This window comes from Vanessa atalanta, chromosome Z (genome assembly GCF_905147765.1).
Source record: "Vanessa atalanta chromosome Z, ilVanAtal1.2, whole genome shotgun sequence".
In the NCBI taxonomy this organism is placed as follows: Eukaryota; Metazoa; Arthropoda; class Insecta; order Lepidoptera; family Nymphalidae; genus Vanessa; species Vanessa atalanta.
In genome coordinates this window covers 8,814,991-8,839,779 of record NC_061902.1, presented here as the reverse complement: position 1 = coordinate 8,839,779, position 24,789 = coordinate 8,814,991, and the positions used below count along the sequence as shown (strand labels likewise).

Sequence of the window (24,789 nt, the reverse complement as noted above, 5' to 3'; positions counted from 1 at the left end):
TTCAGATGTTTTTTTTTTTAAATATTTATTAATTACTCTAATAGCTATTACTGTATATTTGTACTTTATTGTTTAATAAATGATTTAAATAATTTAATAAATATGAAACTCGTTTTAACACTTGAAACAAAAAAAAAAGAAAATTATACAATTATATCAAAGTAAACGTGGAGTTGATATGATTAAACATAAAAGTATCTTTATATTGTTTTATGAAAGCGTATAAATGTCATAGGTCATTTGGTTAACTCGCTTTATTAATTGACGTTGAACTTAATTCAAATTGAGCTCATATAACCGACATAATTATCTATGCAATAATGTTCTTAATACACTGACAGATGATATACTTGACACCACCACGTGAAACGGTGACATTTATGTATTTAATTAAAAATTTAATTCAAATAGATGGAAAATTATAAACAATTCTCTGTATTGTCAATAATTAAGTTTTAATAAATTAACGGCTCGCTTAGTTTGAAATAGAATATGAATAGTTTTGTTTCGCTAATTGCTAGGTAATGCTAGTCTCTGGTTACGTTGGTTATAGAATAAAATGTTTGTGAAAAAGTTTTGAATAAAATACGACGACGTCCGTGGTCGAGTAGTATGTACAGTTGTACACCGGTTTTCATGCGTACGCCACTCCGAGATGCCGGGTTCGACTTCCGAGTCGGTGTAGAAAAAGTTCATTAGTTTTCTATGTTGCCTTGGGTCTGGGTGCGGTACCGTCGTTACTTCTGATTTTCCATAACACAAGAGCTTTAGCTACTTACATTAGGATCGGAGTAATGTATGTGATGTCAAATATTAAAAAAAAAACAAAAAAAATTGGTTGTAAATTTCTTTAGCTAGTATTGAATTTAAAAAGCGTTCATTACATAGGGACAAGGGTGGTATTTGGTATGGTCAACGTTTATGAAATACATAAAAAATAACATTTATTAAAATAAAGTAATTAAAGAAATATTGTCTTATAAACTTAATTGATAAATACTTTAAATATTTTATTTAGGTTTAAGTCAAAAGGTACGTTAGGCTGTATCACGACAAGTTAGACTACGACTGCAAAGCTGTGTTCGTACCGTTACAAAGGAAGGGAGAGGATTGGATAAGGTTAACACAATATTTGTTGACCCCTTACAACATCAAATCGTTGTTAAAAACGTTAAAAAATATGTACGTGCAATTAAATTATACTATTATCAGAATGATACATTTGAGACTACAATGTTTTTTTTAAATCTTATTTTGTTATAATGCTATAAGTACAATTTTCATAAACTCGAATTTTAATAAATATCAGCGAGGCTTAATAATGTAAATTTATTCGTACCGAGGTATTTATGAGATATTATCATAAAAATGTTATATTACTCTGTATGGAAACATTATTTTTCGCGTAACTGCTTCTGATGGATGATAGATGTCCAATTGCAACTGCCCGTAAACAAGAAGTGTATAATATTGGGATCAGTGATTCAAGATATATCAGTCTGCATTACTGTGCACAGTTGAACATTATTATATTTTAAAATATTACCAGCAACATCCGACAAAGTAGCGTTCGGGGAGCACTTGACAAAATCAGGGAAGAAGTTCACCATGATAAGACCGCCGTTTTCTTTCTGTACACAAACAACAGCTTTAAATATACTATTATAACTAACATGAAACTTTTAGAGTAGGAAATGATTATACTCGTATATAAAAACAAATACTGTCATATTCCAAATGTTGAAGATTTTAAGCTAGTTTCCTGTACGCTACTTCTAAGGTAGTTGGTGAAAACTTATGTTGCAGAATTGCTATGACACATTCGTTATTAAAGCCCACGATGTCTTCTTTCACCACTCAGTATGAGATTAATTATAAACACAAATCAAGCATAAGAAAACTCGACAATCGACACATGTAGTCACATCTCTAAACCTTCACCTTTAGGGAATTTCAAACTTTATTTAAGTCATAAAAATATGCTTTATAATGTTGTAAGTAATTTATTTACCAGTGCTTGTATGATATCGTCAGGAACATTCCGTTTATGGGGACACAGATTATAAACGGACGAATGGCTGAAGATAACAGGGGCCTTTGAAAGTCGCATCGCAGCACGGGTCGTGTTCTCCCCCACATGTGACAGATCAATCAACATGCCGAGACGATTCATTTCACGTACTACTTTCTGTTGACAATAACATATTCATCAATACAGGATTCAATTATAGGTGGGTCGCTTCGCATTAATAACGCAATCATGGCGATGTCACAGAAACATGATATATGTATATTGATTTACTAGTTATTAGTTCGTGGTAAGTGATAATGTAAAACATATGTTATGTGAGTTAATGTTTTTATTTGCTAATGATGCGTTTTTAATCATTGTATAACAAAATTTGTAATTTATTTGCAGTTAATATATACATCAATTACAGTCGGTCGTACAAAATCTCTGTATTTAGGGCTGAATAAATAGGTACAAGGAAAATGGGGGGTTTATTTATATAATACTAGCATTTCCTATTTTAAGCCCAAATGAGGGCAGGTGGAGGGAGGGGATCAGGGTTAAAATTTATAAAAATACATTATTAGTAAACCTCCACACCAACTATAGAGCATTCCTTTTAAATTTCAAGCCTAAGAGGCAAAAACATATTTCGACTTTCCAACCCCCGTTTTACCCCCATAGGGGTGGAGTTTCGTACAACTGAATTAACCTACCTGTTAAATTTCAAGTTTGTAGGTTATAGCTTCTGAGATTTCGTGATTAATCAGTGAGTGGTATTAATATACATATACATATATAGATATATCGAAAATACTTGTATAATCAAATCTTGTGCATATTTCGTATTAAAAAAAGACTTTCTTGAAAATTATGTTACACTTTTGTAGAATAAATTCCCGTTTTGTTTTAGATTTTAATTTTTGGAGGATTTCTCAAACAAGCATAGAATAAAGTAGTAGTTTTACTCGTCAGCTTGCTGTCTTTGTTGTAAAGACTAGATTTATACCTGAGTATCTAATGATTGTTATATCTGAAGCTACATTAAGGCAAATAAGATGGTGCTGGTTTTTCCGTCAGAAAATCTTGAATAGCCCAGAGTTGGAAGTTGGATTGATATTTGTTATGCAATACCGTCGATTATTATTTCTGAAATCTCTTCAGTCGTGTTAGATTTCCATTTCATTGATTTATGGGAGTACACCTGTGTTTGTGCACACATCTATATATTATAAATGTCTCTTGCGTCTTGTCTAGTCTCCATTGAGAATGACCGATAGGGCTACAATCGGGCATTAGGCCATTCGTAATGGAAGTCTCCAGTGACTATACCTTGGATTTTCATGTTAAAATTTCACAATAATGTGTGCTGTGGCTGTTTTAAAATGTCCCAAATGCAGTGAAATATGTTTCAAAAATCGCTTTTGCAGATTCACGAACGCAGCGTAACAAATCGCTTAGCAACGTTTAAAGGTATCTAAATTAACTCTTACCTCTCCGAATTCAGTGAGTCCATTCGCAGCGGGAGGTTCGTTCGCGGAATCGGCCCTACGGAATAACAATACAAATAAATGACGCGACAAAAAACACAATGTACACGAAAAACTCCCAGTCGCCTTCATTGTTCGCCTTGCTTCAATCTGCGCATGCTATATTAATCTGTACCTACGTATAGTATACGCCGTAAGGCGTTCTACTTTACGTATATCGGTAGATATATTACACGACACAACTATTACATATAAAAAAATCGCTCGGGCTTTAATGAGAATTCCTTTTTTATCAATCAGTATATGAAAATGTAATGGAAATCCGATATTAAAAAAAAAATAACAAAACCAAGGTTCTTTAAGTTAAATGGAAATATTTTTTGTAATATTTCTTATTAATGCATCATACATTGTTTTAAAATCGCGTCGGTGTTGATAAATGATAATGTTTGTGGGTTTTTATGTGGCTCACATTAATTATTAAATTCGTATTTAGATAAAAAAAAACATTATCTACTTAATATATATTTCTAACTTAAATAATATCATATGTATGTAACCAATAACAATTGATAAGCTTGCAAAATAATTTCTTCACAAAAGGAAAATTGGTTTAAAACTGATAAACTAACCATGGAGTGTTGCAGGTGTGCGTTAATGTCATGTAGCGTACTCCAAGTTGATAGTAAGTCCGGAGAATCCCGAGAGAGTTGGCGATGGAATGACCGCCTTCGATGCCAATGAGAGAGGCGATCTTACGTGGCCTGGCACTGTGAGCCTCAAGAATATCTGAACCAAACAAAAAAAAAACTATATAGCAATCATTCGTAAATAAAACAAATGTATAACAATCATTGATCATGTATATGAAATTATTGCAATTAACTTTACCTTTAAAGTCAAAGTCAACTTTGACTTTAAAGGTAAAGTTTGACTTTAAAGGTAAACTATGAAATTAAATATTTTATTTTAATTAAATAAAATTTACAATACAGATACAATTAAAAACATATTTGTTATATATGACAGCAAGAGAGAAAAATACTGAGTGTTACGCTTTTATTCTGTTCATTGAATGAGTTTGACAAACAGAAGAAACTTTAATGTCGGTTAAAGATAAATACGTTGAAAGAAACGACTTGTTTCTAATCGAATATATTTTATATAAAAGTATTTAAATATATTTTTTACGTGTATTATTATTTTTTATTTTTGGGATTATTTTATAGCAATAAGTGACTTGATTATCGTATTCCACTCATCAACTCTTTGAAGTTAATTTGGTTACAGGAGTTACTATGGAAATACTAATAAAAAATCGCCATTTTGTGGTATCCGGCATTAGCCTTAGAATTACTTTAGTTTGGTTATCAAATTTTGTCTCATCAAAGCCTTTCATTTGACACCCATATCATAGAAGTTACTATGGAAATGAGAAATCACCTTTACCAGGCTCCGCTTTATTCTTTTTAAAAGGGTATTGTTTTAGTAATATTGCTTTGTTACGAGAGACAAACGCGGGAGCGAAATTTTGGCTCTCACCGATTAGATTACAGACACCGGGACTAGTGAAGCTAAATAAAGGCTTGTAACTATTATTATACAAAACGAAAACAGATGACGCGCGATCTGCACGTCTGTACCGCAGTAATATACTTCTACATAGACATACGTAAATTACACGTATACTTTTGCAAAAATTTCGTGACGATATTTTTCTTATTTCGGCCTTGCTCTCAGTCGCCAGTATCTGAAGTGTAACGAGCGATAAGGAACTTCGGTCCAAAAAATGTAACTTCATATCGGAACAACGAAAGTTTAAATCGATTATTGTTGCTTAAACTTTATTGAAAGTCTACCCAGTTGGCTCGAATTGTTTTCGCTTTAACATTTCGATTCGCTTTGACTATTCTGTCAAGTGTCCTAAATATAAAACACTTTGATTTTTTTACATCTTTATACTTAATTCAACTCAACTCAACTCAGATACAGTATATTATCATGACGTTTATAGGCGTCTGCAGCACTAGAAAGTTTTAAGAAAATATTAATATAACAAAAATATTAATGTACAACAAATAGTAACGATAAAACTTGTCTTAAATTGTCGTTACAACCGAAATGAAAAGAAACAAACAAGTTTCTTACCTGTGACAGATGTTGCAAGTTGCAGATGTTGAGGGTACTTTTCAACTAGGCGTTGTATAACATCAATCTGTTCCAAGGTAAGTTGTACGGCGTCTTTGTTCTGAGTTGCGCAAGGTACAAAGGCAGACCAAAACTGTAACAAAAACAACCCGATAATCTCTTTTTCTTAAAATTAATATACTTTTAATATTTAATAATTATTATAGTTAATGTCGCATATTACATTCTGACATATCACGACTCTGATCTGCCGTCAGTTCCGAGTTTCTTTTACAAGAATACTTCTACATTTGTAAATTACAGTAACAGCCTGTAAATTTCCCACTACTGGGCCTTAGCCCTTAGTTCCTCTCCCTTTTGAGAAGAAGGTTTGGAGCATAATCCGTCACGCTGCTCCTATACGGGTTGGTGGATTCACATGTGGCAGAATTTCGAATTTCCTCACGATGTTTTCCTTCACTGCCTAATGCGGGCTGAATTATATTAAATTAAATTAAATTATATTAATTAAATTAAGTAAATGAAAATACAGTAGTTGCCTGGGTTGGAACCTGTAATCATCGGTTAAGATACACGCATTCTAAACACTGAGCCAAACTCAGCTCTAGGTGTAAATATAAATAGATGTAAATTATTTTAGATTAATATAAAAATTAGATTAGACATATATATATATATATATATATATATATAAATATATATATATATATATATATATATATATATATATATGTCTATATATATATATATATATATATATACTGAATTTGGTTGTGTGGGTACACACACATAAATATAAAAAATATTATTATAATAATGTATGTGTGTGTAACTAAAATCAGCTAAAAGTATATGAGTAAAACATACACCGGAATTGAAATATTATCCTTTTAAACAATTTCAGAGATAAAATAAACTTGATAAAATAAAATAACTTAAATTTTAAGTTATGATTTATGAATATAATTTAGTAGTGTTGAACGAAGTCGCTTCATTCTGTTTTCATCATCAGAATAATGTGCTTAAAATTTTACCAAATACAATTTAAAAAAAATATCTATAGAAGAGTAAGCTGCAGTATTTATCTACCTAAAATAGTTTAAAAATATGCGTTTGCTTTGAGTTATATATGACGAAGTAGCTTGTCCAGCTTATTTTTAAAAAACATGACCTCAGCATTGCTGTCGTCACGAATGTCAGGGTTTGGATTTACACCCATACTCGAAGGTATCAAATTAAACACACGAAATATTCTTCTTTGATTTATTCCAATTTGAGGAGGTCCAATCGCTTCGACGGCTCGAACAAGCCTGTCGATAAGGGCGGGCGCTCGGCCTCTTATAACAAAACTGGGTGGGAGAACTATTCACTCAATATAATATAATACAATAATATATATATATATATATATATTCCTATTTATGGACGGTAAAATATTTCAGACTAATTAAACATCTCAGAATCCACTAAATATTATTAATTTAATATTAGTAATCAAACAGTTTTCAATAATTAAAATATACATTTCCGTACACGTGTTTTTCTTAAATACGTGGCTTCCCGCCGACATATAGTTTTTGATAGAATCGCAACGGTATTATAGTAATTGATTTTCTAATCAAACCAACTACTCCAGGGGCTTCGTTTCGCTCAGTGTGCACGAGGAAAAATCAACGAATATTATTATTTCATTTACCTAGCCTCGTTTAGCCCAGCTCGGTTTCAAATGGGATTAGCGGAGCGATGTTTTTGTACATAAGAAACCAGCGAGTTATGTGTGCGAGGGACGAGGGGACCGTCTGTGTTTGGAGGGAAATGTGTGGAAAATAGACACGGATCAATCTTAGATGGATTGTAAAATGGAAAGTATTAAAATAAAAGATAATTTATCAAATTTGGTTTGTACTCATTAACCAAAACTGCTGTAAAAACTTTGACTTAATTTAGAATTTGTAAGCCCAAGTCAATATTAAAAGTAACTTTTATATATAAAAAAAATATATTTTTTCAAATTTTATTTACATATGTATGGAATATCGACAACAAGAAGGGATGTGAAGGGATATGAGGGTGAGATCTGAAATTTCGCTGGCTTTAGTAAAAAGTGCTCGCCTACGTGCAGAGAGACAGGTACAGTCTCTATTTCGTTTCTCTCATAATACGAAGGGACGGCAATCCGAAAAGACGGAGAGAGTTCAGGCGCAATGGCTTTACGAGCTTTCCAAGGCACGGGTGTGTTAACATTGCCCGGTTTCAAACTTTGTGCTGTTACTGAGAATTTCTTATCAGAAAAACCGACTTTTTTATTAGCCCGACCCGTGACTTGAATACAAGATATTGAGGTTTGTAGCCTTATAAGCTAGGCATTAAATTTTTTAGAGACTTTGCAAGTTTTATGAATGTAGTTAGGGTAGTAAACAACGAGTTTTTGTAAAATTGTCCTGGAAAAATTTCTAAATTAGTTAAATATATGAATATTCTAAAATAGCAGGTATAGTAATCAGACAAAATTAAAGGTGTTATAATTTCTGTTTATCCATCTATCTACACACCCATCCTTAGATTGACATACCCTTCTACCTATCAATTTAAAGAATTCATTTTTATCTCGTCTTAATTTATTTATTAAAAAATACATTACTACTATAAATAAAGTTTCTTTAAAGCTGGTTTAAATATGTTGTGACTTATAATTAAACGAATTTGTTCAAAACATGTTAATATCACGATGGTTTATTTATTTTAGTTTATTTTTTTTATTTCAGTTTTTGGATGGTGATTTCAATACTTGATTATATTTAGCAAATATGCGATTAATAGGAAATAGATTTATAAGACAAGTTTTTGCGAAAGGGTTTGTGGAATATTTTCGATGCATACGTAATAAAAACACTACGAATTTTGAAATCAAGTCAAAGGAACTCATTGGTGTAAACTATTCGTCATATATTCGTAGTTTTTGGGCCAACATTATAGGAAAAGTTACAACGATGAAGGAGATTTATTAAAATAGTAATAACAAATAAAACACTGAGAAAGATTGTTTTGCTAGTCGTGAAAAGTTGTAAGTAGTTAATTTCGGGAAACAGTTTAAATTTTTACAATTGTATTTACTTAAAGCTTTGTTATCGACTAATAAATAACATTACGGTAACAATCTGTTAATGTCTTACTGCTGGGCAAAAACGCCTTTGAGGAGTAGGCTTTAACCCTACTCCATCACGCTACTCTAATAGTTGATACACGTGTGGCAAAATTTCATTGAAACAGACACTTAAAGGTTTCCTCACGATGTTTTCCTTGTCCGCCGAGCACGAGATGAATTATAAACACACAAATTAAGCATACGAATATATCGGTATAGTGGAGTAATATTGTTGGTAAGGCTTTGTGCAAGCTTGTCTGCGTAGGTACTACCCATTCTCCATACACGTCAGATATTCTTAGAATAGCAATACTTAGTACTGTCGTCTTGAGGTTTAAAGGGTGAGTGAGCAAAGTAACCACTGGCATATGGGATATAACATCTTAGTTCCCAAGGTTAGTGGTGTGTTGGCTATTTTGGGAATGGTTTATATTTCTTACAGTACCCATGTCTAGGGGTGATGATTACTTATCAACAGGTGGCCCATTTGCTCGCCCGCTTAACTGTAATATATATAAAATATTATATCAGTGGTGCTTAACCGGCTTTGAACTCAGAATCATTGGAAAGGATTCAAATCTTGTCATGATAGACGAAAAATAATAAAAATTTAAATTAAAGCATGCGTTTCAAAACAATAATAAGTAGGTCCTGTTGATATAATTTTAACTAAAGAGTGGATTCATATCTAGGCAAGACCCACGAAGTTTTAGAATGTTCAACTTTTTACAATGCATCTCATGCGCTACGATAAAGGAATATCTCGGTTTAAATTCCGAGATATCTTTATCCGCCAATCCGCAGCTAACAACTGTATAGGTATTTATTCAGCATTGATATTTACGGAGTGTTACTTATTTTTTAAGAGAAAAAATTTGTGAAAAAATTTCATGGCCTAATTCGAGTGTAGACACTCTAAAGGAAGATAACGTTACCGAATATAATTGACATGCTGACCAGACAGACGTTGACCTGCCTTTGATATGAATATTCAGTTCGAAGTAGTCGAATTATTAAAAAACAAAAATATATTTATGTTTATTATTATAATGCTTTATGATACACAACATTCTTAGTTTAAATTTTTGGCGTGTATATATGAATAGTTTTGTTGGTATTTACGTTACGGCGACATACGACTGGTCACGCTATGCCTGCGATTGTTTATTGATATTACAAAGTATGCTAACCGACTATGAAATGTGCATTAAGAAATCGTAAATTAATTATTTTATTTCTATATTTCCGACCGACGAATCTTTTATAAAAGACTAGACACCCTCGAAACTTCGCGTTTATTCTAAGATTTTTTTGAGATGATAGTAGAAATCGAACTATTAATTATTAAAATTATTTTTAAAATATTAATTTAACTATAATACACCAATAAATATAATGGTGTTTTTAAAAATATATTAGTTAGCAAGCTAGCAAAGCTAGTTGTTAGTTGTTTTAGTAATTATTTTATTAGAAAAATATCATTAATGTCATGTAAGATTTTCAAGACATTTGGAACTGTAATCGAAGTTAAAAAATCTACTTTACAAAGTACAACAACATACGGTTTAAACACACGCTTTTCTTATTAATGAAAGTCATTCAAAGCATTTCTGTTGCTTTTCAAAACGAGCGCTGCTCTCTTTACCGTAAATCACTTTGAAGAATTTTTGCTTTGACACAACTGTGTCACGTTTGAATATGCGTTTATCTCCCCTTCATTAATGTTTGCAAATAAGGATATTATGCTTTGTACCAACATGGATACATTAGCTTAACCAATATTAAAGCCGGTCTTTACATGTAATCGTGAAATGAATGTCCTGGTCATTTGTTTTATAAGATACTGTTTATAGCGTTTTTGTTCTCGGTGTTAGTTGGGTAGTAAGTAAACTATCTAAAAAACTCACTCGGAGATTTTACGTCAGTTCCTTTCAGCCACGGCTTAAAATTTAGTGATGAAAATGCTTGGTTAATAATTATACATATTGTTATTCTGAAAAAAGAAATGCGAATTCTAATATAAAGACAAATACAAAATTTTGTGTTTGATGCGCAGATGTGCCATCTGATGATACTTCCACCCATGGACGTTGGTACTGCAAGAACTCTCTCAATCATTTCTTTAGTCGTCAGTTCATTACCAATATACCTAAGATTTTATTTTCGTTGCGAATACCTTCAAATCGGTACACAACAATACCAATCATGTTTCTGCTTGGCAGTAGAATATGATGAGTGGTACCTACCCGAACGGGTGTAAAACAAAGGCCTACCAAAAGTATTCATATTTTACAGTAGAATAACATAAGTACGCGGTACCTCAACAGACAAAGCTCGACTTCCGTTCAGCTCAGTTTCAGCTCGACATTCAGAGTACAAGTTTCGACTTTACATAGTCTATTGACTAAAAAACATTTTTAATATTGTAACATAACTAATAACGAGGGTGTTAGGTTATATTGAGCAAAGTGCTGTAAAATAATTTTGAACATGAACCGCATCGCAGCGGAGTGTTAGAGAAAGTTGTTATCAACAAATTGTTACTCGGAATAGGATGAACAAGAAACATGAAACGAGCATCAAACTATGTACAATATGTCCTGGTCACACGAGGAAGTGTATCTAGATAGATTTAAAAAGTGTTTCATAAGCGTTCCATAAAACAATATTTATTTGGTGGTAGGGCTTTGTGCAAGCCCGTCTGGGTAGGTACCACCTACTCATCAGATGTTCTACCGCTAAGCAAGCAAGTACTCAGTATTATTGTGTTCCGGTTTGAATGGTGAGTGAGCCAAGGGACATAATATCTTATTTCCCAAGGTTGATGGCGCATTGGTGATGCAAAAAAAGCGGCCAAGTGCGTGTCAGACTTGAGAGAGTTCCGTATAAGTACGTAACAAGGCTTATGATTATGAAATTCAATGAATTTATGATGTATTAAAAAAAACTACCTATTACACCTCGTTCAAACCAATTTTCGGTGTAAGTTTGCATGGTAATGGACATAATATATTTTTTTAGTTTTATTAGGGGGTTATATATTTTACCACTTTGGAAATGTCTCTCGCGCAAACTATTTAGTTTACAAAAAACATTAGTAAAAAGCTCTATATAATTTTTGAAGACCTATCCATAAATACCACACACGTTTGGGTCTGATGAAAAAAACATTTTTGAGTTTCAGTTCTAAGTATGGGGAACCCCCATACTTAGAACTGAAACTATTTATAACTGTTTATTACTGTTGAAACTGTTTGAAACTGTTTATTACTGTTTATATATTATAACTGTTTCTATTTTTGTGTGAAAATATTAATGCGGCTTAAAGAATACATCTACTTACCAAGTTTCAACAGTATAGTTCTCATAGTTTCGGAAAAAAGTGGCTGTGACATACGAACGGACATACAGACAGGCGGACATGACGAATGTATAAGGGTCCAATTTTTGCTATTTGGCTATGGAATCCTAAAAATGGAAAAGAAATATTTAAAATGAACTTTTCAAATAAAATTTAGATATTGTAATGTTTCATGTGTTCTCTGTATAATCATTTATTCTTGAGGATACTTTCAGTTATAATTATAAATAAACAGAATCAGAATGTGGAACTATTTGAATTTATGGTTAAATTCAAATTATAAGCTGCTATGAGAATATGGGACTTTATAAATAAATTCGTGCTTTCTTATTAAATTTAAAGTTTACAAAATTATAAAACTCATGCATGTACGAAGACAAAACAAATTATCTTTGCAATTACCGGAATATTTAGATATACGATTTTTCAATAAGTTCTTTAAAATTTGAAAGGCATTTTTAAAATCTCATTGCTCTCGTCTTATTTCACATGCCCTCAGTGAATTCAAACTGAAATCTCCAAGGGTAAACGAATTTATTATAGAACCCAACATTAAAGGTTTGAATGAATATAAGTGGATATTCAGCCTATCAGCTCGTAAGCATCTTGAAATGGAAATTCAATATCCTATCACTTATTTCGGTTGCTAGGTAAACGATTGCATGTCGGTATTCTATTGCTAGAATATCTAATATTCTTAAATCAATTTTATATTTGCTATTATTATTATTAGTTTGTTTGATAATTTTAGGTAGTCTTGTTATCAGAATTTTTGAAGATTAATAAGCAAGAAAGCGTTATCGTCAGTTATAACATTTTGATTAAATTAATAATAAATAACGTTAGACTCCATAGCACTAATTTGAACAGAAAGTGTGACAGGAGATTATTATTAATATAAAATCACAATCAAATTTGTCACCCTTATTATGTCAGTAGTTTTGGCCACCAAAATTTATATTCTCTAATAATAATTATTATATTTGTGTGAAAATTAAAAACTATTATATTTACATAAACAAAACAGCCATTATAAATTATCATTAAAGTAATAAGATATATACAAGATAACTAAGATTGTTTCTCTATTTGTGAGTTTATTCTTAAATTAGGTAAAGTCAAGTTTATACCTATTAACCTCAATCAAGTTGTTACCTAAAGCGTCGCCGGATCTGATGCAGTTTAAAATAAGATGAGAGAAATTCTGGTTTGGAAGCAATAAAATATATTTATTACGAAAATATTCAGAAGGAAAATAGTGTAATACTAAAATTATGACCCGTTAAAAAGTTGTTTACTGTTGAACATTATTTTATAATAGTGTTACATCAACACTTTTGTTGAAACTTGAAAATTTAAAGAATAGCTAGCTACCTCTCTCAGCTTCGCATGGGTAGAATTAGGGACATAGATAGAATGTTTATTACTGGCGTAAAAACATAGAGGGGAAAAAGAATGTTTCTATGGTAAATACCTTTTCGAGTGTACGCAGAACAATTCACCAAAGTTTCATCACAATGGGATGAATGGTTAAGGAATGTATTGAGGTCAAACGTTTATTTAGGGTTATTAAAATTCCTTTTATTTAGGGAGTTTTAATATGTATTTAATGAAAGAATGCCTTGATTGTATTATATTGCTTGGTAAGAGGAATAAAAAATCTAACTCCTCAAAGTTATTACACTAAGATTACATTTTCTGTAGCAAAACCGTACGTGTGTTATATACATACATATATATAAGGCAAATTAAGAAAAAGTTATCTAATAAATTGTGTTTATTTCTTTGAAACATTAAAAAAAATTTAGGCTATTTCAAGAATGGGTACATTATACATATTATATTAATACGTCGTTGCAGTTATTTCTGTAGATATTTCGGTGATCTACAAAACGTTCACCTGTTATTATCTGGAAAACAATCGTTGGTAAGGACGAAAATTATTTCAGCAAGCATTGACTCAATAACCATCGAGATATATACAAATAACAGAAAACTTTATAGTCTAAGTCTGAAATATTTCAAATGTTCATACAATAAAATAGAAGTAGGTAGTATTATAATGAAATGACGTGATAGATAAATTTTTCATTAATATTCAGTAAATTTCAGTGTTTATTCTTAACCAGTGAACATATTTAAAAATACAAGAATTTTTTTCATTAAAACTGAAACGAAATATAAAATAATCTTTGATTCGAGAATTGTTATTATTGGTAGGTCTGCGTATTTTTTTATTTGCGTTTTTTGTAATGCAATAATAACATTATTGACGTCGTTAACTATGATTTAATGTAAATAAAATAGAAACAAAAAAATAGAATTACTAAATCTCTCTCAAGACTAAGGGCTTCTGCGCCAAAAACCTTGGGAACTAAATTGTTATGCTCTTTGTGCGTACAGTCACACTGATTTACTCACACTATGCCACGGTACACAACGTTATAAGTATTGCTGTTAAGCGGTAGAATATATAATGGGGTGTTTTTTTTGTGTAATAGGTAGGCAGACCGGTTAATGGGTCATTGATCACCACCCTCCATAGACATTGGCGCTGTTAGAAATATTTATCATCCCTTTCTGAGCCTATGAGCCACCAACCTTGGGAACTAAGATGATGATGTTCCTTGTGTTTATAGTAACACTGGCTAACTCACCCTTCAAACCGGAACACAACAATACCAAGTATTGCTGCTTGGGGGCAGAACATCTGATGAGTGGGAGGTACCTACCAGACAGGTTTGCACAAAGCATTACCACCAAGTTAAGACCAATCACTATTTAAAACTCGATACTCCTTCGTATTAATGGCTTTCTTCTTCATAATACTATTATACGGCTATATTCCGACCAAGTCGATTGAGTTGGAGACTTAGGACATTTTAAAAGAGTTACAAGATTAACTGATTCTTGCTGTAAAATATTGTTTGCTGATTTAAAGCGAAATCGCTTCGCTGTCGCTTAATCTCACCGACGACGCCTATAGTACGACAAGAATATTATAAACTGATTTTATATGAAAATAGTACGACTTTTAATGTGTACAGCTCGATCGAATTTAAAAATAATTAGGTACTTTGTGCATAATGTTTAACAATCGTTCTTGAATATGAATTAATATTGAATAAAAAGTCCTTGCGAATTGTCATCTATTGAATCAATAATTTGTCCACATTTCACAACCGAACCACTAAGCCGAGATTAAACAAATCTGACCTTAATACCTGACGGCCAACCTCTAAAACGCAAATATTAAATAAAGGTAAGTCGAAAATAACATCAATTCGTAAGTGGTTCTTTACATTTTAGCAAGGGTTATCAAGGTATTCGTTCTGGCAATTATTACAGAATCAGATCAGCTTTGGGAAATAATGATAAACTGAAAATCTAATATTATATTATAATATCAGAACCGGTTATGATTATATGTAATAATTAGCTATATACAAAGATCTATTTATATACTGCATATTTTTTTTATGTAAGGTATTTTTTTTTTGTGTTTTTTATGGTAGGCGGTCCGGCAAATGGTCCATTTGATGTTAAGGTCGCCACTACCCATAGACATTGGCGGTTTAATACAATTATATATATATATAATATTTTAAACATGATATTTTCCAACAATGCCGAATTCCTGGGCTAAATCGTGAATTAAATTAAAACCAAAATATTTTTGCTAACGTTAAAAACTAGTATTATTAAATATAATTACATAAAATAGAAGTACTTACCTGAGCTCCGACCATGCCTTCCCTGAGACGGGGCAGATCGGTGTGAGAGTATTTTGAAATGGACCAAGGGGCCACTTGCGTGAGATCGGTATCCAGTTCGAATTCGTTGATCTGATTGCGCAGAAACTTGCGAATGTTCCATGGTAAATCGTTGTGCCTGTTAAAATACATTAATTTAATTAAATACAGAAATGTGGCATTTACGTCTTATTCAAACTCGTTGCGAATGTTTTAGAAAATGTAAAATAAAAAATTAACTATAATAATGGTTTTTCACAATAATCTCACTGCCCTCTCGACAATCAGAAAAATGCTTAAGTATTCTAAAAGCGGTCCCATCAAGGTATTAGACACGTCTTTAGGTAAGACAAAGCTCCTGGACAAGTTTATATGATGCAAGCAAGTAAATAACAAGATTATACAAAGCCTGCAGCTGCATTCCTCACATACTAACCCATTCAAGAGTTATCTTTAGGCATTCAATGGACAAATTTCAAACCCTAGAAAAATACGAAATGTTTTTATCTGCCTTAACAAAGAAGGAAGTTCTCAATTTGCATGTATATTACAAGTTATTGCCCTCGGTTACGCTCCGATCAGGTGCTAGGCAAAAAAGTAGTGCCCTATGTCCTCGGAGTTCAGACTTGTTTCTTATCAAATTTTATCAAATTCGGTTCAGTGGTTAGCCGTGAAAGAGCAACAGACAGACAGAGTTACTTTCGCATTTATAATGTGGATATAATATCGTTTATAAAGTTTCTATTTACGAACCAATTTTGTTTATTTTTGTACTGTGTTCAGTATAACAGGTGATGCCATTTCAATTTAATTAATATTGGACAATGCATAATTTAATTTGAAGCGTTCGTTTATTTCAGTCCTTGAAGTTGATTTTTATTACTGTAATAGAAAATTTCGCCTCGCTTCAAATTTTTCTTTTACAATTTTTTTTATGGCATTGGTTGGCGGACCTGCTTATGGGCCACCTGATGGTAATTGCTCACCATCGCCCATAGACAGAGGTGCTGTAAGAAATATTAACCATTCCTTACATCTCCTATGCGCCCACCATACTTGGAACTAAGATTTTATGTCCCTTGTGTCTGTGATTACACTGGCTCACTAACCCTTCTAACCGGAAAACAACAATACCTGGTGGTGGGACCTACCCAGACGGGATTGCACAAAGCCCTACCACCAAGCATTCATAAAACCTTTTAAATCGATACGTTCTCCAATTACTTAAATTGTCCAAATGCACAGATTAGGTCGAGATGTTTGATAAAGATGTCAAATATATGAAAGATAAACTCCACTGTGACATGTCACGTTTTGCGAACTCGTGCCAATAGGGTTATGTCAGCTTTAGCGAATTTTTAGAATACGCATAACAAGGGAAAAATGAAATCAATCGGAGCGCTAGGAATAGTTTTTGTTTTTCCATATGGAATACCGTTTTTAGTCAATAACGCAACGCCAGCGCGTTACAAGTTTCGTTTGAGTTCTCGATGGCATACAGAGTCAGGTTCTTGTCGTAAATAAAGTTACGAAAGCCGAATTAATATTTCATGACTCCGCTAGAACTCTGTGGTACTTGCAAGGAATAATATTACTTCGAAATAATTAGTGAGAGTAAAGTCAAACGAATGAAAATGAAAAAGAATAACTAATCAGTAGATTACGTTTTACTTAATTAAAGTATATATATTTCATACTTTTTTGTACAATTATAAATATATTAATTATAAAAAATATTAATGTATTTTGAAAGTAGAAGTTAGAAAGACACAATCTACTATTTACCAGCGCTGGGCTTAGGGGTCCTCTAACTTGAAGGAGAAGGTTTTGAAACACATTTCACCACGCTGCTCCAGTGTGTGTTGGTGGATATAAATGTGGCATCACCAATGATGAGATGAATTATAAACACAATTTACAAACTGGGTCTGGATTTGCACCCGCAATCATCGGTTAAGAATCACACGTCACCTCGCCGTTTTTTAATTTATTTAATAATAAAAATATCCTTAGTTATTGTATCCGATTTAATAATAATACGTATAACTGTTTTCAGAACGTTATTTGTAATGATTTGGGACTGGACAAAAGTTTTTCCCGTCTCTATAAATTTAATAACCTTTACCGAATTAATGTATATGTGAGATTATTGTGAATTTTATTTATTCTAACCTCAAAATGCAAAGTTAATAATAATAAACAGATGATAAAATCGTGTAATGGTTGTGAAGTGTTCATGATAATTTTACAACTAAAATATAAAAATAAAGTTATATTCTTGATTCCTTGCTAACTGACGCTGCTGTTGACAGCTAATATCTAGTTGGGGTGTCGTAAATTATATTTTGTATCGTATTTACCCGTCTGTTAGAGGGACTTCTTCTAGAATTTGCTTGGCAATTTCGAGTCGTTCTCGGTCATATGATGCGGCCGCGACGACCGCCGTCACAGCCAATAGGACGCAGGCAACGGCTCTCCTCTCGTTGCGGTTCACCATCCTTGCTGTTAACAATTCAGAGACTAACATTTTTAACTGGTTCTGTTAATATTCATCAATAGGGGCGTAAATATGAATCGATTACATTTCAATTACAGATAACAATGTGACCAATGATTGAAAAAAAAAGTATTCATAGATATGGTAAAGTACGTCGGTTTTTCAATTAAATTTATTCAATAACAATTCCTTTCCATGTAATTGTTTGCGGTAAATCGACAAAGCCAAAATGTGTGAATAATTTATAATAAATTAGTACGAAATCATACTTAAATCTTAATCTATATGACCATTATGAGATTACTTCGCTTTAATCAAAGATCCCGAATGAAATTCTATTTAATTATGAATATGTTTTCACAGTTAATGTAATTTTAAATACAATATTAACAGGTTGAAGTTGCTTATTACCAGTAGCAAAAACCATGATGAAATGGACCTCTTGACTAATAAGGCTGGTGTGTGGTCACCATTCTATTTGATAACACTGGTGTAACTTCAGTTCCGCTAACTTTGGAACAAGATATCATTATTCTTGGCCCGTAATTACACTGGATAACTTTTTCAAACTATATCAGAGCATTGCAAAGTATTCATTAGTACCTACGTATATAAATCGTAGATAACTTTTAAAGTACTTACGAACTTAAATTAAAATGACATATACAGAGAATAGCTAGCGGTTTATTTTAGTACCACTTTTTTCAATGGCATTGAATTTTTAACATACATTTTTATTAAATATAAACTTATGTCATGTTATGTCTTTACATGTACTTTATTACGAATAAAATAACAGTACAGTAACACTATGTAAACATATCTGCTGTGATAAGGTCTCCTCTCCTTGAGCAGATGGTAGCTTATTTTCAACACGCTGCTTTAACATTGGTTGGTGGGATTCGTGACAGATTTTTATCCACAAAATGTTTTCCTTCACCGCCAAAACAAGATAAATTATAAACACAAATTAAGTACTTGAAAATCCTGTGATATACCCGGGTTTGAATTCGGAATCATCGATCGAGGTTCATTTATTTTAACTACGGGGTCAATAACCGAATAAATCAACTCAAAGAGATGAACGATACATAATCGCAAAGACAGTGAACAAAAAATAAACCATTATTTTTATTTATTAAATTTCATGCCACTTCTGACCCACTTGGTTCTGTAACACATAAATTTGACATGACATTGTTCAGAAGGATGACGCCCCCCAGTTTAGGCGTAATTCAACCATGTACAGAATATTATCGCCAGTTTACCGTGTAATGGGGATTGCTATTGGGTTATTATCTATCGATATTGCTGAATTGGTGCCATATATGACAGCAGCTGCCGTTTTGTGACAAATTTCCTAAATGTTGCGGTTGTGTGTGTATCATTTCAGTTAATCAATCATGCGTGTTATAAGGCTATATTTATTGGAAAATTATAGTGTTGTCGTTTAAAGTTATCGCCTTGTCAATGTATATTTTACATGTACAATATTATTTATTTATCTATTATTATCTCGACTTTGTTGTTCGAATCAGATTGATTTGACAGAAAAATTATAATACCTAGTACTACTATATGATGCTGCAAAGATGTCAATGACTGTGAGTTACCTGGGCCTGTAGTAGAATTTACTAGCAAATTATCACTTTTTGCAATCAATTGGAAACATTATGGTTCAGCAGTTTTCCTTTTCTAACTTGCAGTTTGGTCGTAGTTGGATCGGAATATAATCGGGTTTCGTATTTTAATCGATATAAAGAAGCAGAATTCACTTAGTGGTAGGTATTTGTTCAAACCCCGTCTATCCAGACGGTATCACCCACTCATCAGATATTCTATCGCAAAAGAGAAGTACTCATTATTGTTGTGTTCCGATTAGAAGGTTGAGTGAGCCAGTGCTAGTACACAAGGGTCTAACATCTTTCTTCCCAACATTGGTGGCACATTGGCGATGTAAGGAACAAATAGTGATAAACCTTCGAATGGGTCATTTCAAGATAAGGCGAAAAGTACACTTCTTAAAATTTAAATTATATAAAATGATTACATTATGCCCTAATAAGTTATTACTATAGCTTAGTCCACGTGAGCGTAGTATTTTAGGACTTTAGAAATATGAATATATAAATATAAAAAATACAATATAATTAATAATAAAACTATCTATATACCCAGATACAATTTACAATTATTTATCAGTATCTCTTCCGTTTCTAGGCAGATTCCGAGTACCTACTAAAATATCTTATGACATAAACCGTATCATTATTAGAACGGAGTTCTTTACTTTACGCGGCTTACAGTAGAGTAAACTGGCAGAAATCATTGTATCTCTTTGAAACTCTGGAAAGTGTTACGCCCTCCAGAAGACCTTACTTTACTACCTTGTCAATATTTTATTATTACAGTTGCCCGACCAACCGTTTCGCAGCAAACGATTTTTTTTCATAATTTATCTTCAAAAGTATCCCTTTGAATTATATACTTGTAAAGTATCGGATAAAGATTAATAATAATTTAGAGATAATATTTTCGCAAGTAATCTTATGTCGGTTTACTAATCTATAATATATAAATATAGTTATTACGAGTGTCCCTTTGAAAATAGACTCATGCTATCGCGGACTTTCCTGTAGGCCTTAAAGTTAAGTACAGTGTTTTTCATCTTCTAAGGTGTAGTCAGTATTAGCGTAAGCCACTCCTACAAAAACAGTTTTTTGAATAAACTGCGGGCATAGTTTAGGCACTTTGTACAAAATGTTTACAAATGATAGACGTACCAAGTCGTATGATAATCAATTGAGTGGATAAGACGAAGAGACGACGAGATAGAGGCAGAAATAATTGTTTTATTAGATACATAAAATAGACGCTGGCTCCTTGTACACAGTTATATGACCCACGATTAACGGTTATCAATAATAACGAGAGTGCAGATTTAAGCCATATTCAGTGTTTCAGAAATTAGACTGTGTAATCCATGTTAACACTTTAAAATCAACTCTAAACATTGTGATTAAAAAACATCGAATTTTAGATTTTTGGTAGTTAGTTCTGGGCAGTATCTGCGGAGGTCTTATTTTTTAATTAATTTTTAACTAACTTTCTGATGAGTTTGACGCTTGAAATTTTGATAATAGCTCAGGTATGGATGGCAATGGAAGGTAATGCGAAGTGATTAGAAACGTGGCACACCTGTTTGGTGATGTTGAGTAAAATATTATGGTCTTCTATGTAAATCACTTCAATGCCTAGGGATTTAATGACGCTTGTTATTTCACTCTTGTTAATACCTCTCAAATTTCCTCCAAAATGAGAAAACATTTTTAAATGAAACTCAACAATACAAACGTTCAACTATGTTTTATGTCTTTTTTTTGTTTCTACATCCTAGACAGGCAATTATTTTCAGCAGCTTATATAACTTAACTTACTATAGCTTAACTTAACATTTTTTTTATGTAAAACTTCCTTGGGGTAAGACCGAGTTCGTGATGTCGCAGAAGGAAGCCGCGGAGCGGGAGCGGGAAGAGGATGCCGCTGCAGACCCGCTCCGCCGAAGACGACCAGGGAGGAGGAAGAAGCGCTACGCGCACCTTCTCCCCCCGCCTCAATAGGCGTCGCAGGGACTAGGAGGGTCTCAGTACCCTGAGAACCCCTTCTAGGTGTTGGAGGCCGACCGTCAGGGCGTCACGGTAGCATGCGTAAGCGATCCCGTGGCGCCCGCCGAAAGACGGAGAGGGTACCGCTGGTTTTTTAGTGGGTAAACCCGGCGTACCTGGGCGCACTCCGCGTCCAGGGCTCCGGGGAGTCCCACACACCCCCCCACTTACCATCACGTGGGGGAAGCGCGTGAAGCGTTTTTCCAGCGAAAAAAAAAAAAAAGACCGAGTCTTTATATTTCTACAAGACGTTTTATGTAAGAAAATTCGAAACAATAAACAGAAGATAATTCGCTGACAAAATCTTGGCTGGTAAAGTGCTGTGCACATTGCTTTAAGAATCTCAATGGCCTACATAAACAAATACTACAATTGGCAGTATTGTCAATAAGAACCCCCTTTAGGAAGTTCGGCTTCTTAAGCGTATTATTTTATGGCACCCTCGAGGCAGTACGAGCCAAACTGAGGCTACAGCATCTACGCCATCTAAATGCTAATTTTCAAGGATTGTGGCTTTAAATTTAGTAGAAAACTTTCTTAACATCTTTATTGTAGAAATAACTTTAGATCTGTTGTTTTATTAAGTTAGTACACCGCTGGTACTTTCGGTTTGAAAATGTTTCGTAGAATGAGTAACCTTCTACTCCAATGATTAAAGTTTAAGGCTAGTTTTAATTGTTGGTATTTTAACTTTATCTGAGTGCATTTCGTTCGTCAAATTTGTATCGTTGTTTTGTTGTTTTGAATCTGTGGCTAAAATATTTTCATTTCTTTAAAAGAAACAAAGACAATATTATTTTGTACCGTAAATGGAATTATTAATTTAAATATGGAATATAATATAACATACAAACTAACTAATAATATTTTTTTAATTATTTTTTTTTGATATGAAATACATATTTATTCCAATTAATTAGAATTATATTCGCATTCTTTTTTTATTTGATATATCAAGAACAGTGGTAGCCAAATAACTTTGACGCGGGATCATTGGCAGAGTCACACTTGATAACAACAATAACTAAATAAGATAACTGCAATAAATTGTAGACTTTTGTAAAAATCCATAGATTAACACAACATCAACAATAAAATATTTGACTGCTAGTGATTTTTAGTAGCAAAGAAATTTAGCGCTTGGTAGATAGCTCAGTTGTGGGCATAGTTTTACGATAGTTATAGGACGTGATAAAACCTGGACACTGACTACGCTTGATGGCCCGTTTCTGAACGCTCATTCATTACGTAGACTATGATTAATAATTCGGCAAATATTATTTTCTTTCAAAATGAAATAAAAAGAAACACTCAATAATCAAACTTTATGAAAGTAGTATAAAACTGATAATGACATAGCAATATCAATATAGGGGATGAAAATATTGTTTACAAATACTAAACCATGTGGCAGAGGTAATATCCTAGCTATCTAAATTGAGTCTTATTTTAAACTGGATTAAGACTCAATTTCAACTTATTGTGCTGATCAATATATAATACAATTTTGGTGATAACAATCATACAATCGAAATATTATTATTGCCTTTAGTATATGGATTAAGTTTTGTTTTTAGTTGATAATCATTTATTAACATTTAATTTATCATATATTAACATTTTGGAAAAAGTTGAACTAAATACAACACAAAACAAACCAAATGTAAATGAGTCAAATTTAATTAAATCGTATTACGACCGGATTTGACTGAATCGCCAAAATGTATAAGTCGTTTGTTGCATATTCGAAATTTGAAATGCTTTTCAAATCGAAAATATAATTTAACCAAAAACAAGATTTCTTTTTAATATATTTCACGCAAATGTCGTACATTCAGACGACGAGAGGTACAATGACTCAAATGGTCCGATTTAGTAATGTATTGAAAATGTATTTGTAAAGGTGAACTGTTACTACTTATCGTTGATACATTAACTCTGAGCTTGAATACTACAAATAATACATGTGTGTATATTGTGTATTTTTTTTAGTAAAGTACGAATTACTTGGATGATTTTCATGTATTAACAATGGATAGTAGTTTCGTATTCGTATTTCTCAGAATACTTTAATTTTTTAACGTAGGTAGCCGGCCCGAGAAATGTGCTACCTGATGTAAGTTGTCACAACCGTCCATAAACATTGGCCCTGTTAGAAATATTTACTATTCCTTACTTCGCCAATGCGCCAACTTGTGCCTGTAGTTACACTGACTCACTCATCCTTTAAACCGTAACACAATAATACCTAGTATTGCTGTTTGGCGGCAGAATATTTGATGAGTGGAACCTACCCAGACGGGTTTGCACAAAGCCCCACCATCAAGTTAATACATTTGGTCTGTGATGAAAACGCCGGGTGGTTTAAAACTCGTACACTTTCAGCTTTCGCGATGTATGTTTTATTTATTACTAGCGGCTCAGCGTCGCACGGGTGCATTTTATTAATAAAGAAAACGATAAGTGCACTTAAAAGATAAAGATAAGTAGATACGATATTTAATATATTTATTTTATTACGTTTATTTAAGTATATCGTAGATAAGAAATACTAATATTTTTAGAAAAAAAAGTAAGTACAACGCAGTCAATGATTTAATTTAAAATATAAACATGTATTAGCAATAGAAATTAAAACGCAAAGATATAAGCTTTAAATCTCCATAAATCTATACAAAATAGGAATAACGTATAGCGTTACACATTAAAGTTGAAATACA

The 24,789-nt window shown here is 32.5% G+C and overlaps 1 protein-coding gene across 1 annotated transcript in view; it reads right to left on the bottom strand.

The window, feature by feature from the left end:
- LOC125075915 (dipeptidase 1-like) overlaps positions 1–24,789 on the bottom strand; it is a 77,480-nt gene that overhangs the window by 4,172 nt on the left and 48,519 nt on the right. The window contains exons 3-9 of the mRNA XM_047687762.1: positions 18,268–18,409; positions 15,890–16,046; positions 5,650–5,782; positions 4,134–4,290; positions 3,505–3,559; positions 2,012–2,188; positions 1,547–1,631 (exon numbers count right to left, since the gene is read on the bottom strand). Of these exons, the coding sequence (XP_047543718.1) occupies positions 1,547–1,631; positions 2,012–2,188; positions 3,505–3,559; positions 4,134–4,290; positions 5,650–5,782; positions 15,890–16,046; positions 18,268–18,409 (906 nt within the window). The remainder of the gene's footprint in view (positions 1–1,546; positions 1,632–2,011; positions 2,189–3,504; positions 3,560–4,133; positions 4,291–5,649; positions 5,783–15,889; positions 16,047–18,267; positions 18,410–24,789) is intronic.